This window comes from Podarcis filfolensis (assembly GCF_964270895.1).
Source record: "Podarcis filfolensis genome assembly, chromosome: 7".
Lineage (NCBI taxonomy): Eukaryota > Metazoa > Chordata > Lepidosauria > Squamata > Lacertidae > Podarcis > Podarcis filfolensis.
Window position 1 is genome coordinate 2,019,462 of NC_139603.1, and position 17,916 is coordinate 2,037,377.

Here is a 17,916-nt window from a genome sequence, read left to right on the forward strand (position 1 = left end):
AGAATCCACGGAAGCAATTGGCGACTTGGCTGCAGACAGGATAGACGAAGCAGGAATCAGGAACTTGGAGTTAGGTGTTTATTATATACAGTGGACTATTTACAGGAACAGAACACAGATCTTTAGCTGGCTCTCTCTGACACGACTCACAACTCACAACTCCTACACTGACACACAGAACTCTGAACCCCTGAACTCTGAAATACTGAACTAACACATCCCAGTTAGTAGGCCATTAATTATCATTCCCTTGAGAGAGCTTGACCAATCAGGGAGCTGCCTCCATGTCTCTGTTACCACCAGGCAGACTTACTCCTTCACATGACCTTCTGGCTGTCTGCCAAACCTTAATTGACTCTGTGTGAGTAGCTGCACGTACACAGTTTCCCAACATCATCTTCTCCCTCACCCTGCAGTCTTTACAAACCTCCTCTGGGGTGTTGGGAGACCCTTCAGAACAGAGTGGGAAGTGGTGTTGCAGTGTTAAATTTGAAAAGTGGGAGTCTCCAATGGATCAAACTCATTTCCATTCATAGAAGGACTCTTCCATTCATGAACTGGCAAGTCTAGATTCAACCCAATGGACAGAATAAATTTAAAATACTTTTTTCCACCCTTTTATTGTTTTGGTCTAATGCAAACATCTATACTCACATGGAAGTCTAGCTTTGCTTGTTCCATACAGCACAGCACAGCACAGCACACACACCCGTATACATAAAATCATGCATGGAATGGATTAATTTGTCATTGTCTGCTTGAGACCTTGAGATCCATTTCCAGGTTGATAAATACTGAGCTAGATGAAGCAGCTGGACTGATTCAGTATAGGGCAGCTTCACAGGTTGACCTAAATTTTTTCCCCACCTTTTACCAAGGGCTCAAACAGTAAAGAAGAGTTTAAGGCTGCAATCCTAAATACAATTGTTAAGGTGCCAACTGTGTGGAACTTACTTCTGATTCAACAAGCATAGCATTGAGCTTCATAAAAAACAACCCTACAATACCAGAAATACAGCCAAATAACGGTATATATAATGGTTGATACCCTACATTAGTGAGCAAACCCACTGAGAACTTAACTGAGGGCCACTGCCATCCATTGTAGAAAGGTGGGGCCTGCCTTCATGGGCGTAGCCAGGATTTATTGGGGGGGGGGGGCAGGCCCAAGTTATCTGTGACGCAACTCGTCAGTTAGAAGGATTTCTATTTATTTACTCATTTTAGGGGGGCAGCTGCCCCCACTGCACCCCCCTGGCCATGGGCACAGCCAGGATTTTTGTTGGGGGGGGAGGACTTTTGTTGGGGGGCAGAATCAACGTGTTTGGTCAGTTAGTTAAGTATTTCTATAGTTTTACTTGATGGGAGGCAGCTGCCTCCCCTGTCCCCCTTGGCTACGCCCATGCCTGCCTTGAACAAATTCTCATCCTCTTCCGAAGGCTGGTCTCCAGGAGGCTATCAGGAACTTGTCAGCAATAACTCACAAGGTATCACTGAAGTTAACTCTTTATTCAAAGAAGCAAAACAGCTCAGGTCAGGTCCAGTGAGCACAGCAACTTGTCCAGAGGCTAAAGGTCCCCACCTTCCCACCACTTTCTAAGGTTCCTCCTCCCCTGGTTCCTTCCCAAGCAACCAGAGGCGCCTTCATCTTGCCTGTCTTTCCTCTGCCCTCTTCATACCTCTTTGGGTTCTGGGAGACCGGGGGCGGGCGGGGGGACGGGACTGGCTGCAGCAGGACAGGAAGGCTTCTTCAGCAGCTTGCCTCATTTCTGCCTCTTGACCCCCCTCCTCTCCAGCCTCTGCTTCTGCCTGTGATTCTTGACTGCTCATTGCCAGAAATTCTTCCTGCTCACTAATTCCTGCGACCTCTTCAGCTTCCAACACCTCCTCCCTCCAGTCTGCTCCCTCTGATCACTCATCATCATCCCACCACCACTCCCCTGGCTCTGAGCCTTCTTTCCTTGGGGGTTCCCTAGCTGATGCCTCCCCTCACTCCTCTGCATCAAGCCAGTCCATGATGGCTGGGCTTGCTTATACATACGTTCTGGGCTCAGCCAGGCAGAATTAGAAGTATAAGCTCTGGCGCAAGTGTCCTCAGTTTGGCCTGGTTTACAGTTTAAAATGCACAAGCGCTTTTGCATGCCCCTGCTCCTGACTGTGCCACATGAAGGCAGTATAAGGCAGCAACAAGCCAGACCAGGGGTCAGCAAACTTTTTCAGGGGCCGGTCTACTGTCCCTCAGACCTTGTGGGGGGCCAGACTATATTTTGAAGGGGGGGAGAACAAATTCCTATCCCCCACAAATAACCCAGAGATGCATTTTAAATAAAAGCACACATTCTACTCATGTAAAAACACGCTGATTCCTGGACCATCCGCGGGCCGGATTTAGAATGCGATTGGGCCAGATCCGGCTCCCGGGCCTTAGTCTGCCTACCCATGAGCCAGACCTTGTCACTACATGGGAAACCACAAGCTGTAACCAACGTTCCTTATGGCTTACTGCTCCTGGTTTGGTTGGAAAGAAACAAATCGGGTCCTATGTGACCCTGGGTTCACACATAACAATAAATCAGATTCAGGCTTGTTCCTAGCTTTATTCTCCTGTGCCACACAACCAGAACAGAGAAGGAGCAGGGCACTCATGCTTCAAATGTGGTTTGATATTACTTGTGAACCAGCTCAATAACTGAACAAGAGCTCTAGAGAGTGGAATTTGGTCCTGCCAATAAAAGATTGCAACCGTTAGCCACCAGAACATCTCTAAACATAGTCTCAGAAGCTCATGGCTCTCCTGTTGCTCTAACATGATAAGCAGGGAGGCAGCCCCCAAAATGTTTCTTCTTTCATATTGAAATGTGTCCTTCATGCCTTCAGATGCCTCTCATCCTTGGCATGGATCAGTTATTGAGCTGCCAATATATATATAATGGTATGGTGAGGACTGGGGTGCTCAATGTGGAACTCAGGCAATGACTGGTTTTAGTTGTTTAACGCTGCAGTTACATTAGTACTGGAATTTGCAGTTGAACAAGATTAATGTTCAGGGGTGGTGCATCTCGTTCCGCTGCTTGAGAGTAAACAGGAAGTGCAACCTTGTCCTCCCACTGCCACCTACTGTTCCTGCAACCACCGCCTGTCTTGACACATCTGCTGCTGGCAAAGAGACACCACCAGCGGTGCCTATTTCAGGCAAGTTCATGCCAATTTTGGGTGAAATCTTGCTTAAATTTGTGTGAGGTCTTGTACGCTCCAAAAGAGCTCACACAATTTCAGGTGAGATCTTGCCCCAAATGGATGTGATCTTGCTGAAAATTGGCGCCGCTGGCAGAAGTGGCAAAGCACCCAATGCGTGTGCCATCTGCAGGGGCTTCTGTCACCTGAGGCAGCAGCCTCACCCTGCCTAATGACTGGGCCAGCTCTGCTAATGTCATAGCAACGAGAAGATTCAGCTTATAATATGATAGTCATATGGATGGAAGAGATTTCATAAGCTAGAGATCTGATGAGGGTGGAAGGAGGAGCTCCATGTATCACTCTGAAGGTGGTGTCTAGCAGGAGGCTGATGGAGGCCTGTAGGGCTGGGCAGATGCAACCTCCTCTCAATTCATTTCCTCAGCAAAGGAGGTTTGGGTTGTTCTGCCATTATAATGTCTTACTGCTCATTTTAGTATGCTGCTCTAGGAACCTCTTGGCTAAAAGGGGGGTTAGAGTGTTTCAAATCAATACAAGAACATAAGTCCAAATGCCATAAAGTGTTTGAGTAGAAACGTTAGGACTAAAATTTAGTCAAAGCTAAAGCCCCATTGATTTCAGTGGTGACAGCTAACTACATGCTTAGCTCCACTGGAATTGGGGGATCTAAAAATGCTGAACTTAGGCTAAATTCTGCCCCAGTTCAACAATATATTCTGAAGATAAGAAGAATAATTACCTCATTCACCCAAGGGCAATTAATATCTCTAGAACATATAGTAAAGCATCCAAGATAACCCTATGGTACTAACGGCTACATCTGAGCGTAGATTTTATTCCACTGAACCTAACATCTGAACCACTGTTACCTATCTTAACAGACTCAAATGTGTGTTTGCTTTGCATATGGTCACAGTTTAACTATCCCAGTGTCTGTAATGTTTTCACTATTTTAAATTCATTTTTATGCCAGTTTTCTAAAGGAAAAGCAACAAAGGAACTGCAAAAATGTTAATGCAACAGGTGTGCCCCTGAGTCAGCCAGGCCTATGACTCACTTTCAGCTCAGCAAACCACACTTTAAAAAGATCAGTTCAGCTTATCTTTACAATCATATAAATCTCCATCCCAGTTACTGCTTTGAGCAAACATTTCCCCAAACCCACTATCATCACTGATTTGACATATCTCATACAAGAAAGCATTTTACATCGTCCTAAGCATTAATCATTTGGTTATGTGTTGCTTCACTAATGAATAGGAAAGTAAAGTTATATGCTACTTTTCTGGGCGAAACCATGTGATTATTCTTTGTACAGCCAACCTCCAATCATTACTTATATAGGCATCTGATGTTAAGAAATGCAAGCCTAGGTTCTACTGCTAAAAATTAGTATTTCAATCATTTGAATGCTCATGATCAAGAAGTCTCCTTTAAAACAGAGTTAATCAGCCTGAGCTCCCATAGAGCTCTAAAGTCTAAACTTTGGCATAAATAGTTTGAGAGCAAACAGAGTAGTGAACCTTAAAATAGGCAGACTATAAAAGTGGAGAAACCATGCGTTCTGCACAAAGTTCCTCAAAGCCATCCATGCAGGATTTTAATGGTACATATTAAAGATTTTTACAGTAGTTCTCTTTTTTAAAGGACATTTCTCTATCCAGAACAGTTGTTTAGGAACAGTTGGCTGCATTGGTTTTCTTTCCTTTTAAAAAAAATAATTTTTATTAAAGATTTCTTAGTTTTCTACAGATCAGTTTCATCTGTTGCGAGACATTAGTGTTGCATGCAGTATAAGGCTGGAAATAAAAAAGGGGGAGGGGGGATGGTGAGTGGGGTGGCAATGCTTCTACTCTTCTACTGTATGTGTGTGGGTTTGTGTCAGCGTCACTTGTGTGGGTTCTCTTTCTGTTCGCTTTTTTATTTCCTTGGTGGGGAGAGAGGTTGGTGGTGGCCTAGCGTTTGGTTGGTTGTCTTTAGTGAGATTTGTTGGGGGGGGCATAGCTGTCAACGCTTCCCATTTTTTAAAGGGAAATTCCCTTATTCTGAATAGGATTTTCCCTTTAAAAATGGGAAAAGTTGACAGCTGTGGTGAGGAGGTGGTTTCTTGGATCAGGCTGCATTGGTTTTCTGATCCAGTGTTTCTAGATATTGCACTTTGTGGCATGTATGACTGATGAGCTTACTAATGTTTTATTATTCTGTCTCTTTTATAAGGCAGAAACCAATATTTGTATATTATTTGATTGGTCATGATATGTATTTTAGTAGACGTTTATATACCACCATCTTACAGCCCGATGTTCATCCAGTGTACTTGGTAGTTTAGAATGTAAGCTAGTAAACACACTAATGCGCAAGGAACAAGCTCCAATCCTAGACGCATACTTTCCTGGGAGTAAGCCCAAGTTAATTAGGTGGGGCTTACTTCTGAGCAGACACAGCATTTGTGCCACATGAACTGCAGCAGTGTGTCATTTTCCTTTTTCAAACTCAAGATTATGACTTACCATGTCAGTATTTATGTAAGAACCCTTAGAAGAAAATAAAGGGGGAAATAGTGAAGCAGTAGATAGAAGGGATGGGCAAAGGTCAAGGGAAAGAGGGCAAATACCCCAAGTAGTCATATGGAATTTCACTGGAATAATTAAGATCTTTAAATATTGTCAACTCAAAAGGTATTCAGATCCTTAACAGACATATTCATATCTGTGCTTTGACCCATGTTTTATTAAGACTTCTTCATTAAGCATTACTTGGGGCTGAAAGCTGTTCATTTAATTCACCCATTAGTGAACTAGGGGTGGATGCAGCCTTATACTTCTAGTTCTGTATAAGTTTCAGAATGAACTGGATCACCTTTATACATATGCTCGTTTCATAGAATTGTAGAGCTTGAAAGGATTCTGAGAGTCCAGCCCCCTGCAATGAAGGAATCTCAACTAGATCATCCCTGGCAGATGACCATCCAACTTTTGCTTTAAAACCTCCAAGGAAGGAGAGTCCACCTTCTCTCATGGGAGTCTTTTCCACTGTTGAACAGCTCTCAATATCTTCATAAATGTTTTGCAGTGAATGGCTTGGGTTCAGGCTATTTAAAAGACTGCCTTCTCTCAAGAAGACCATCACTAGAAAGCTGGGTCGGGAAGCCTTAACATCATTACCATTCCCCAACATTTCCCCTTGGCTGCTACCAGGGCCTCCTTGGAGGAGAGATTAGGGAGGCAGCTATGCATATTCTAGCCTGGTATGTGAAGTTGCCTTATAGAGTCACAGCGCTGACTGGCAGGAGCTCTCCAGGGTTTCAGACAGGAGAGTTTCTCAGATATATTTGGAGCTTTTGGATGCAAAGCATGTGCTCAGCCACTAAGCTATAGGGACCTTTCTCTATTTAAATTTAGGCTGCTGTGGTGTCTTGGTGCAAGGAGACCAGGAATAGCTGTGTGGGTTGGGTTAGGTTAATGCTGTTTTTGCATTTCATATGATTTTACTGTGAAACTGAATTTATGCTACAATTTGTTTATTGAAGACTTTTTTGTTTCTGTTATGTTGTGGGACAAATTGGTTTTTCAGATAAGATGTTGCATTTTAGCTTTATTGTGAGACACTCTGGGCATGGGCAACTGTGGGAAAGTTAGATGCATGTTCATTTAAATATTTATATACTACTTCCCAGCAAATGTTTCCATAGCAGTGTACAACAGGAATATCAAAAAAATGTACATGCAGGCGATTCTTAACTTACACTAGGGTTATGTTCTGGGAATAGTGCCAAAGCCAAGACTGCATAGAGTCAATACACATTGGGTTCAATGGCAGCTGGGACTGCCAAAGTCTTTTTCCTCAGACACACACACCCTTTCTATTTTTTAATTTTTTAGGCAAGTGCATAAAACTGAATGTGCAAGCTAAATGCACATATCTTGTGAGTTGCCAGTCCATAACTATCTAAAAAATAGATCTTAAAAACATCAAATTATGCAGATTCCGTATAGTATGTAATATAAAATGGCTGAGTTAATCTTGAAGGAAAGTACTCTTTAAAAGATGTATTCAACAGCTACCAAATAACAAAAATGCTAGGCACTTGCCTAAGTTCAATCTAGGCCTGATTCCACAAAGCTGCATCCACAACACTAAAAGCTGTCAGGCATAAAAACAAAACCCAGCTCCAACACCAGCCTGCTCACTACGTAAGATCTGTTGCAAAGGCTCTTCTTTAACTCCCAACAATGTCTCAGGCAAGATTAGATGCTGTGTATAAGAGAACTTTATATCTAGTTAAATAACTTCCTACCTCAGGAAATACATTTGGGTCCTTCTTTTTCTGTCTTCCATCAAGACCAAGATTTTTATTATTCAGGAAGGCCATCCTGATTGTTTTAGCAGTAGTAGTGCTTGTTTTTAGAATGCTTGTGTTGTTATTTCTGTACTGCTTCAGGATTCTGCTTTTTATATTTTTGTAAGCCACCTCATGAGAAGAGAAGACTCCCTGGAAAAGACCCTGATGCTGGGAAAGATTGAGGGCACTAGGAGAAGGGGATGACAGAGGACGAGATGGTTAGAAAGTGTTCTCGAAGCTACCAGCATGAGGGAGGCAGTGGAAGACAGGAGTGCCTGGCGTGCTCTGGTCCATGGGGTCACGAAGAGTCGGACACGACTAAACAACAACAACAAAGTCACCTCAAGCACTGTGCACAGAGTGGGGAGGATGGGATATTAATAATCTAATTTAAAATAATACAAAAATTAACATTTCTTAATATAGATGCAACACCAAGCAAGCTGAGATAGAACCAAAGCAACACACGTATTTAAATAAGCATAATGCAGAACAGGGGAGGGGAGGGGAAAATCAGGCCCAGGGACCAAATGTGGCTCTTCAGGCCTCTCTGTCTAACCTATGGGCCCTCCCCCAAGCCACACCCACTCCTCTCCCTCTTTCTCCAGACCACATCCTTCCCTGGGACTTGCTCACACACCCCCTCAGTGTTTTTGCCTGGCTGGAATATATCCCTGAATTCTGATGATGACTCTGGCTTGAGAGGGCGGAGCATAGAGAGGGGTGTGCGAGTATGTTTAGAATTTAGCCTACTGGACAAAGGGCAAAACTTACATTCAGTGCTCTGCCCAATAGCTCCTTCCACCACTGGCATGTGCCCCCACCCCACGGGATTGCCCATAAAAAAATATAACCCTTGGGCTGAAAAAATGTTCCCCCAGGAATCAAAAACAAAACCAAAAACTATGCAAAAGATTATGAAAGCTATATATAGAATTAAAAAGATGAGGGATGGTTAATTCTGTACTAGTAACTGACATCAAAATTCTTCACTTTCCAAAGTGTAGGACTCTTCTAGCTACAGACCAGCCAAAGAATGTGCTAGGCTCTGCTATCTTCTTCTGAAGGTTGATTTGTGAACACCATCTCTACAAGAATCTGTAAGCCAAACATGCACCAAACCAAAGCAGGGACATATTAGCTAGCAGTGAATCTCATTTTCTTACCCACGGTTCCCCAAACTTTTCATGTTAGTGAAAAGTTTTTTTCTAAACTTTTCATGTTAGTGACACACTGTTTAGACATGCATCATTTCACGGCACAGTAATTCAGTTTTACTAGTAAACCAAAAGTTAAACTAACCCCTTTCCAGCCTCAGGAGGAGTGTGGGGAGCGTTTGTGCGAGACACAGTTTGGAAAGCTCTGCCCTACACCGTTTCCATCAAAATCTAGTTACACACATTTCATTCCAAAACAGTAAAGCACAGTTATTGGACACTAGGTGGTGCTGCAGTTGAAGTGGATGCAAGCGTCTTGGCTTCCTAAAACAATCTAAAGGAAATCCCTACTCATCACCCCCTTAAAAGCTACACGCAGCTACCAGAAGCCCAGCATCCTATTCTTGTTAACATCTAAAATGCTCAAATACCATAAGGTCTCCCTTACCACTATAGTTTCCCCCCAGATAATTACAAGCAACCTAAGTTTCCGGCAAATTCTTGTGCTAGAAGACAAACTGAGTCAAACCTAAAGCTCTAGCCACATGGCAATAAGCTATGTCGCATGCACATTTGGACACATACAGACAAATAATGCCTTGTGTTAACCCTCTCCAGCCTCTGAAGTTTTAAATCACTAGCACAGATCAGAATTGGAGCTTTACCAATAATAAGCATGCATGGAAAAGAATTAAACCACTTCTTAACCACACTGATTTCAAGTACTATGTTGCCTGGGCGGAGATGAAGAGAAGGGTATCATTAAGGGGCAGCTGGTCTGCATTAAGTGATTGCTCCCTTAAATGGCAGGAGAAATATCAAGCCATCAGATCTTTCAAATACTTTACATTGAAAAAGACAACTTAAGCCACCTTGCTGAATAATAATCAAATGGTAAAGAGAGATGAAAAATTCTACTTTCCCTACGTGGAAAATAATTTGAAAACATGCACTTAATGATATCAGTGCACATTCAAGAGTGGCAGACCCTCACTTCCCTAAAAAGCCTCCTTGAAGGTCAGGAGCCTTCCAAAGTAGTAGCACCCTATGACACAAGAGAGGGGGACACTGGCAAGAAAAGTCAGTCTTGGTCTTGGTCTTTGTTTCAGTCTCCCTCTCCCTCTCTCTCTCTCTCTTTCTCTCTCTCTCTCTCTCTCTCTCTCTCACACACACACACACACTTACCTACATGCATATGCAGAGATGTACACACAGAAGCACTTTGCACTCACGAACCTCCCTGAATCCTAGTCTATGTTGGGAACATGGTATGAAAACAAAGCTATTAATATCCCAAATTTCTATTTCAACATGCAAGTTTTTCTATTGTTGCACGTAAGTTTAGATTCCCTAATTTAAAATCTTATCATCATTATGAAATCAAGATTATGAAAAATGAGAACTCTATTGTGTGGTTAACTGAAAATTGCCCTTTCATCCTTTTTCAATATTGCTGTACGATCTAATCTCAAAAAAGAGGAATGACAATATATCAAACTTAAGCACACCATTCTCTTCTCAGTTCCTGTTATCTCAGATCTCCTAAATTCCAAGTATTCCTTCAAATAGCTGTTTCCACAAGACACTTAAATCAGTTTTTGCATGCCCAGCACCTGTAATTCAGAAGAAATGCAGTCTACACCACAATATAGAAGTGGCTTGCCAGGTGACTATCTTCCTGGCAGGTGAGTCACTGTTGCTTACCAAGAGGGCGAAGATGAGAGGAAGCAATGCAAACATATTAACAGGAGCACTGGGCTGGCTCTGCTGGCACATCTGCATTAGACTGACCTCCCCACCCCTCCCTCTCTTGGTAGTAAAAGTGACCCATCTGCTGGGAAGCTAAGGCAACAGCTCTGCCATTAGACAGAGAAACACAATTGCAGAATTCTCCTGTCCATGATGAACTGGCAAAGCAGCACTGAGTACTGATGCACCTGGCAGGAGAGAAGGTAACAAGGTGACATGGTTGATGATGCCTTCCTTTCTGTATTGCTTGTCCTGGATTTCCTGCCTCATCTACCACTTCTCCCCCTTCACCCCCAGACCAGAAAAGTGAAAATGATAGCAGACCCAGGGGGAAGCCCAGTTGGCACAAGAGTACACATTTGTCTGCCAGGAGGCTTTCTTGTCAACTGTCTCCTAAAGAGGGTCTCTCAGGAGAAGGGAAAATATTCAGCTGAGAACAGCAAGCCAGCAGATGGAAAGGAAAGGCCTGGCAGTGAGAATAGAAGCCAGATTCTTCGGGGCTCTTGTTGGGACAATAGCTCCCTACTGAACTCCAAGTCCTGCTCCAGCTGCTTCTAGCTCAGCTGCTGCTCCAGCCCTGGGTGCTGGTCACAGATAGGCATAAGCGTGGCTGAATCAGACCCATGGTCTACAGGTTTTTTCTTGCACTGAAGTAGTTTATGCAAACAAAACGCATAACATTTGAAGTAATCCCAACAATATGAGCCTACACCAATGGTCGCTGTCTGCATTTATAATTTTTGGTTGTCCCTCTTTGCTCTGAAGCTAGTCTCTACAGGCTCTCTGTCGGCACAGACCATTTTTAAAACAAGGAAAAAACACAGAGAGAGAGTCAGCACTGGATATATTTGGAGTTAATAAAAAAAGGAGGTGAAAGCAGCTGCCATCTCATCATGTCACTTCCCTGCTTAATGTAATAGTGTGCTAAGCATTTCCCTCTTTTAATTTTAGGCAATAATTAATTGAGGATGAGGAAAATATATCATAATTCAACAATTTTAAAATTCCACTGTTATCCTATCTATTGCTGGTTTGGAGTTAGGGCTAGTTTCTCCTCCCTAGAATACTGACTGATATGCAGAAAGCAGCCCATCTGAATTACTGAGGGCAAAAGAAGTAAGGGCAACACTTCTTAAATAAAAATACTTTCAACCCAACTGCAGAGAAGTTTCAACAACAGTGAACAGATATACCTGGAAGTGAGATCTACAGGTATAGGGTGGTATACCACTCCTAGTAGTAGTAGTAATAGTAATAGGGAAGCACTAATTTCTCCCATGAAAAAACCCAGCAGCAAGGAAGCACAAGGCAGAGCTGGGGTTTCTGTGCTGAGTTAAGCCTCCAGAGGGTCCCAGCCCATGTGTGTACACACAGTGTGTGTGCCAAGCTGGATCTTTGACCCGGGCGAAATAAAACCTACACTAGTGACCAAAATTGTGGAAACCTTTTGGGGGGAAAGTGTATTTCCAAGGTTTGATGGCACATAACACCACCTTTTTTTTTAGTAATACCTTAAAATTATATATTAATGGAAAGATAATTTAATGAAGAATGTAATGCAATAACTTTTATGAAGGATTATTTATTACAACAGCAGTCATTAAGAAGAAACGTGAAACACATAGAAAAAATCAGATATACAAACATTCTTGTGCCAGTTAATACTAGTTGGGTAACCTTTAGCTTTAATTACAGCCTTAAAACTCCTTCCCATGGAGTAAACCAAGGTTTTTTTTAGTTCTGCAGCTGTAATAATGTGAAACCAAGATTGAATTATTGTCTCTATTAATTGGGCTTTACTGCTGGGTTGCTTCTGACTAACAGGTTTCTTTAGTCAGCGCCATAGATTTTTGATTGGGTTAAGGTCTGGGCTATGTATTTTTAGGCATTTATATTCCCATTGGGATGTGGGTGGTGCTGTGGTTTAAACCACTGTGCCGCTTGGACTTGCCGATCGGAAGGTCGCAGTTTGAGGCCCTGCGACGGGGTGAGCTCCTGTTGCTCAGTCCCAGCTCTTGCCAACCTAGCAGTTCAAAACCACGCAGTGAAAGTAGATAAATAGGTATTGCTCTGGTGGGAAGGTAAACGGCATTTCCGTGCGCTGCTCTGGTTTCGCCAGAAGCGGCTTAGTCATGCTGGATCACATGACCCAGAAAAACTGTCTGCGGAAGTGGACAAATGCCGGCTCCCTCAGCCTGTAAAGCGAAATGAGCGCCGCAACCCCAGAGTCGTTCGCGACTGGACTTAACTGTCAGGGGTCCATTTACCTTTTATTCCCATCAATGACACAAATTCTGTCCACACCTTTTGCTGTCATACAACCCCAGATCATAACACTAACTGGTACACCTACACGGTAGGTGTAATGCAAGTAGGATGTAAATCTTCTCCGATTCTTCTCCTCACGTATTTCATGCCATATATATATAAGTGTAAGCACTTTCACATTAAAAATCCAAAACAGCTATTTAAAGTAGCATGCTTCTTTTATGTTGTATGCGCACGCACGTGCACCCCCCCCCAGTATCTATATTTTCAATTAAGGTGTTTATTCTTTGTATAAGAGAGGAAGTTCTACATTTATTTACAAGAAATGGATATCTGTCAAGGATGCTAATGTGCACACTATCCACAAACCAAAACTGCCATGATATCTTGGATATTCTTTATAAACAAACATAATTAGCTGCCAGAAAAAGAGGTCTTAACAGGTCCTGATGAGACCTTATTGCAAAATATTTTTAAATTATCAGTATGCCTTTGTAACTGAGGCACAAACCCAGCTTTTTGTCTGGCACAATTTTTCCTCCCTTCTCTTATTCTAATGATACACATTCAATTACTACAGAAAAGAAAAGAGTCAAATCAGAAACATCTGTAGTTTGCCATCTAATTACTGATTCTTCCCCATGGAGACTGACCTTTGTAACACCGATACCAAGACCTGAAAGGCTAAAATAACAGGATATTCACAAGGTTTAAAACGTATAACATGATTACAAGGAATTAAAATAGGCACTGTTATTTTCCATCTTGGTTTATGTTAACATAAGCGTGGACTTTATGATCTTGCGTTTAATCTCTGTGCTCAGTATGTAGTAGCTGAATTTACTCACTATTAGGGGAATTCACAAGCTGCTGAAATGCAATGTTTTGATTATATAATAAAGTCAAACCCCGCATTTGAGGCTATTATGCAGCCATGACTTTTACCTGTAATAGGAATCTTTTCCACCAGGCTTTCTTCCTTGCTCTCATCTTCACACCAGCTTGTGACTTCTGTACGTGAACACACACAATAATGAAGCACATTTCAAAGTCACAGTGATCAGACCAGTTTGTTTTCTTTTTAAGCCCTATTCCCTTTCTTTTAAGCCCCACTTTTGTTATGTCTTGTTTATTGATCTAAAATGTCTATTACAGTTCTTTACAAAAGGACCCTACTGTGAACTTTAGCCAAATATGCTGTTGCTGTATCTCTGTGCAACTGCCAAAGAAAACAGTAAACTGGCAAAATACCTTGAATAGTTTAGGTCATGAGACTTTTTTTCTTTTTAATTGTGATTACTTCACCATTTTGGCTATTAACCCATTTTCAATATTTGATATACATAAAACAACTTTACCCAGAAAATTAGTTTAAATCATAGCCCCTCTCTTTTATCAATAAAAATCTAGGAAGGCAACCTAAACAGCATTGCTTATGTTTGCCGTGTAAAGGCATCTGGGTCCTAATTGCTCATCTTTTCAGGGCTTTGATGCAAGGACACACTGAGTCACCATCTCCCGCTCCTAAATCAAATTACTTCCTTTAGCAAAACAAATTCATCTAACATTCATTTAAATTTTTTTAAAGCCAATACATGTTTTTCTCAGTATGAAGCTTCTTCTAAAAAGGGGGGGGGGAATCTGCCTATGCTTCCTTTGCACTAATAAGCATGTTCCTAATACTGTATATATGTTCTTCAATGTTTTGTAGAGAAATACATTTTACAATCTATAGGTGTTTCCTTTTCATAACATGTTTTAACGAGTTTATACATGATTCCATTTCTAATTCACACCAGAAACAGAACACATGATTTTCCGAAACACAGAAATTACTACTGTAGATAAGCCACAAACAAAAACACCTTACTCAAAGATAAGTTCAAATATACTTCTCTATTCACTTCATATAGCCAGGACTCAATTGCACACATGGAGCTTCAGAGGAGCTGGGGCTGCCTTGTTTTAGCTTCATACACCTAATCCTGCATTTATGAGTAGGGTAGCACATGAGGACTCTTAGACGTCCACAGTGGGGAGTGGGGAAAATATATCCTGCAGTTTTCACTACTGCATATCCTGAGGTATTATATTATGTTATAATGTGTTATAGTATGTTAGACTAAGAATGAGCCTTAACAAAAATTACCCTTTTCCCTTTCAACATTATTACCAAGCTGTTGTTCATATCTTCCTTGCTTTATTGTGTTATTGTTTGTTTGCAAATCACAAGATGTTTTATCGCTACAAGCAAGTGAGCTGGCTTCATATTCTACTGAAAAGCTTCCTTTCAATAATGATGTAGCCTACAGAAACAGAAATAAAACTGTATGATTATAACAATAACAATAAGTACATTACTATTCCTTTTTGTAACCCGTTAAACAGGAAAATGTTTAAAAACTGCTGTTGTCACAATATTTAGCAGCATTATAACAGTAAATAGAACAAGAAATAACATGTTTAAAAGAAAAAGAACAGCTTAATCTCATTCAGGTTTTGCCTTAATATATACACTAGTCAATGTGTCTCATACACAATTTATTGTATTGTTGCTTCGTAGGCATTCTGGAAAACCAAACTTCTACTGTCACCAATCTGTTTCTTCAAGGTATATTTTGGAAAGAACAAAAGAAAATGAAACAAGAACTGACCAGGCCACGTTGCTCGTGGCTCTCCAAAGTCAATATGGTACTAAGCATGTCTTTCACTTCTTGTTCGAATAAAACATTGTACTTCTTCAACAATAAAATATGTTCACTTAAACGTTTCCATGTCTTAGCAAAATAAGATGTCAATTCAGACCTAGGGAAAGATAAAAGCAAATATGGTAGACAAAACAGAACATACCACTAAAGATGTAAGACTATCAATCTTCACTGTTAGCCAAATAATGAAATACAAATTTGTTTATTTAATAAAAACACCATTAACTTATTTTCTGAAATTCATATTTGCTCAAATAGACACTAAGAGAAGAATTGAAATTGCATGTATTTTAACTCATCCCAAGCAAAACTTAAAATTAAGGTCTGTATAATTAGTATCTAAATATTAGTGGTCAGTATAGCATAGGTAGTAGCAGAGATTGTAGAGTTGGACCAAGGAGACTATGGTCCATATTCACATGTCCATGTAGCTCACAACCTAAGCTATCTCACCCATAAGTTCAAATGTGGGTGAGATAGCTTAGGTTGTGTGAAGTGTGGGGCAGGACCAGTGATTCAGCCCCCCGCCCTGCAACTGGTGTGAGGGATAATGCCTGAATATGGCTTACACACACATCATTGTTTAAGACTCAAGATTATGAATTGCTTGAGTAACTGTTTCTAGATCCCTATCTCAGAGTTACAGCCCTGTCATCTACAAGCATTGGTGAAAAGCAGACCTCTTCAACTTGAATAAAAATTAAAAGATAAAAAGCAAGAATAACATGGAACTGCAAACAAGACTAAAACAAGCAAGCAGCACAAGAGGAGTCCTGCTTTCCCATCCCTCTGCAGCACTCCTCTGAGGATCCAGAGCTATTCGCCCCTCTGGGCCTGGCACATAGCATCAGTTTGCTTCATGAACCCTAAGTGATTATAGACAAGGCATAAGCTTTACATATAAAATCTACATTTTGAATGGTTAAATCATACACATGATATTTCAGGTATATGAAGTTCCTCCCTATAAATTCTCTGATTTCAATAGCATGAACAAAAATAATGTGAATTGTGTAAGTTTTAACAATGATCATACCTATCATGCTTTTCATCCAGCGTCCCACTTTTGTATTTAAGCGTTTTCTCTGGTAGAAGGCATCTATCAATTGTAAATTTCAATAATCTCTCAAGATGATGAAGGACAAGTGCTTCACATACCTCAAGGCCTTCTGGTTTTAAGCTGCCAATTTCATTACAGACACTATAAAACAATAACAGGTGCTTAATGAAGTATTTGCTTAAACCCATTAATTATAAGCACCATTCTTATCCATGTAATCTATAATAGTTCCCACAGCAAATGGCTTCAATATAGACTGTAAACAGCAAAGTTAGAAGATATCGAATATCATCTAGAACAACCTCCTCAGTTGTGAGAGCCAGTGTGGTGTAGTGGTTAAGAGCAGTAGTCTCGTAATCTGGGGAACCGGGTTCGCGTCTCTGCTCCTCCACCTGCAGCTGCTGGGTGACCTTGGGCCAGTCACACTTCTCTGAAGTCTCTCAGCCCCACTCACCTCACAGAGTGTTTGTTGTGGGGGAGGAAGGGAAAGGAGAATGTTAGCCGCTTTGAGACTCCTTCGGGTAGTGATAAAGCAGGATATCAAATCCAAACTCTTCTTCTTCTGTGATACAGTCATACCTCGGGTTACAGATGCTTTGGGTTGCGCACTGCACTGAACCCAAAAGTACCGGAATGGGTTACTTCCGGATTTCAGTGCTTGCGCATGTGCAGAAGCGCCAAATCACGATCCGCATGTGCACAGACACATGGGTCACGGGTTGCAAACACTGCAGGTTGCTAACGTGCCTCCTGCACGGATCACGATCGCAACCCGAGCATCCACTGTACTTTTATTACCTTAAAAATTATTTCCCTGAAAGTTAGTGTTCTCCCCTTCTGATGCCAAAAGAATAACCACAACTAATATCATGATTCTCAGTTCCTTTCCCTCACTGTGAGAAGTGAGGTTACAGGGAACCAGGCATAGAGCCTTCTCGGCAGTGGCGTCCGCCCCGTGGAATACCCTCCCATCAGATGTCAAGGAAATAAACAACTATCTGACTTTTAGAAGACATCTGAAGGCAGCCCTGTTTAGGGAAGTTTTTAATGTTTGACCTTTTATTGTGTTTTTAATATCCTGTTGGAAGCCGCCCAGAGCGGCTGGGGAGGCCTGGCCAGACGGGTGGGGTATAAGTAATAAATGAAAATTATGATAATGATGGTGATTCAGTAGAGTAACTCCCCCAGTGAAGTCTCCTTTGAGGAAGTATATGGTGGGATATTTGGAAAGGACGATTCTTTCTTTTATTTCAGGGCTTGAACCCACAGAGGGTTTTGAACTGGAGTTCAAGGGAAATTAGGAGACTAGTCAGTCATTTCCAACAGTGTACTCCTTTCAAGGGGAAAACACACATACAGTTATTTCACTTATTTTGGCATGGAATGGAGAAACACAGCCTGCAGGGGCCTGAACTGGAGTCTGCCCAATGGGACAGT

The 17,916-nt window shown here is 41.6% G+C and overlaps 1 protein-coding gene across 13 annotated transcripts in view; it reads right to left on the reverse strand.

Annotated features, from left to right (window-relative positions):
* The window catches only part of KIZ (kizuna centrosomal protein), a 167,404-nt gene that overhangs the window by 117,746 nt on the left and 31,742 nt on the right, over nucleotides 1-17,916 (reverse strand). For 10 of the 13 annotated variants that reach the window (XM_083624310.1, XM_083624305.1, XM_083624304.1 and 7 more), the window contains 4 exons: nucleotides 16,456-16,620; nucleotides 15,366-15,516; nucleotides 14,861-15,017; nucleotides 13,657-13,722 (listed from right to left, as the gene is read on the reverse strand). In XM_083624310.1, the coding sequence (XP_083480436.1) occupies nucleotides 13,657-13,722; nucleotides 14,861-15,017; nucleotides 15,366-15,516; nucleotides 16,456-16,620 (539 nt within the window). The remainder of the gene's footprint in view (nucleotides 1-13,656; nucleotides 13,723-14,860; nucleotides 15,018-15,365; nucleotides 15,517-16,455; nucleotides 16,621-17,916) is intronic. The other 3 variants (XM_083624306.1, XM_083624312.1, XM_083624311.1) reach the window with 1 other exon arrangement.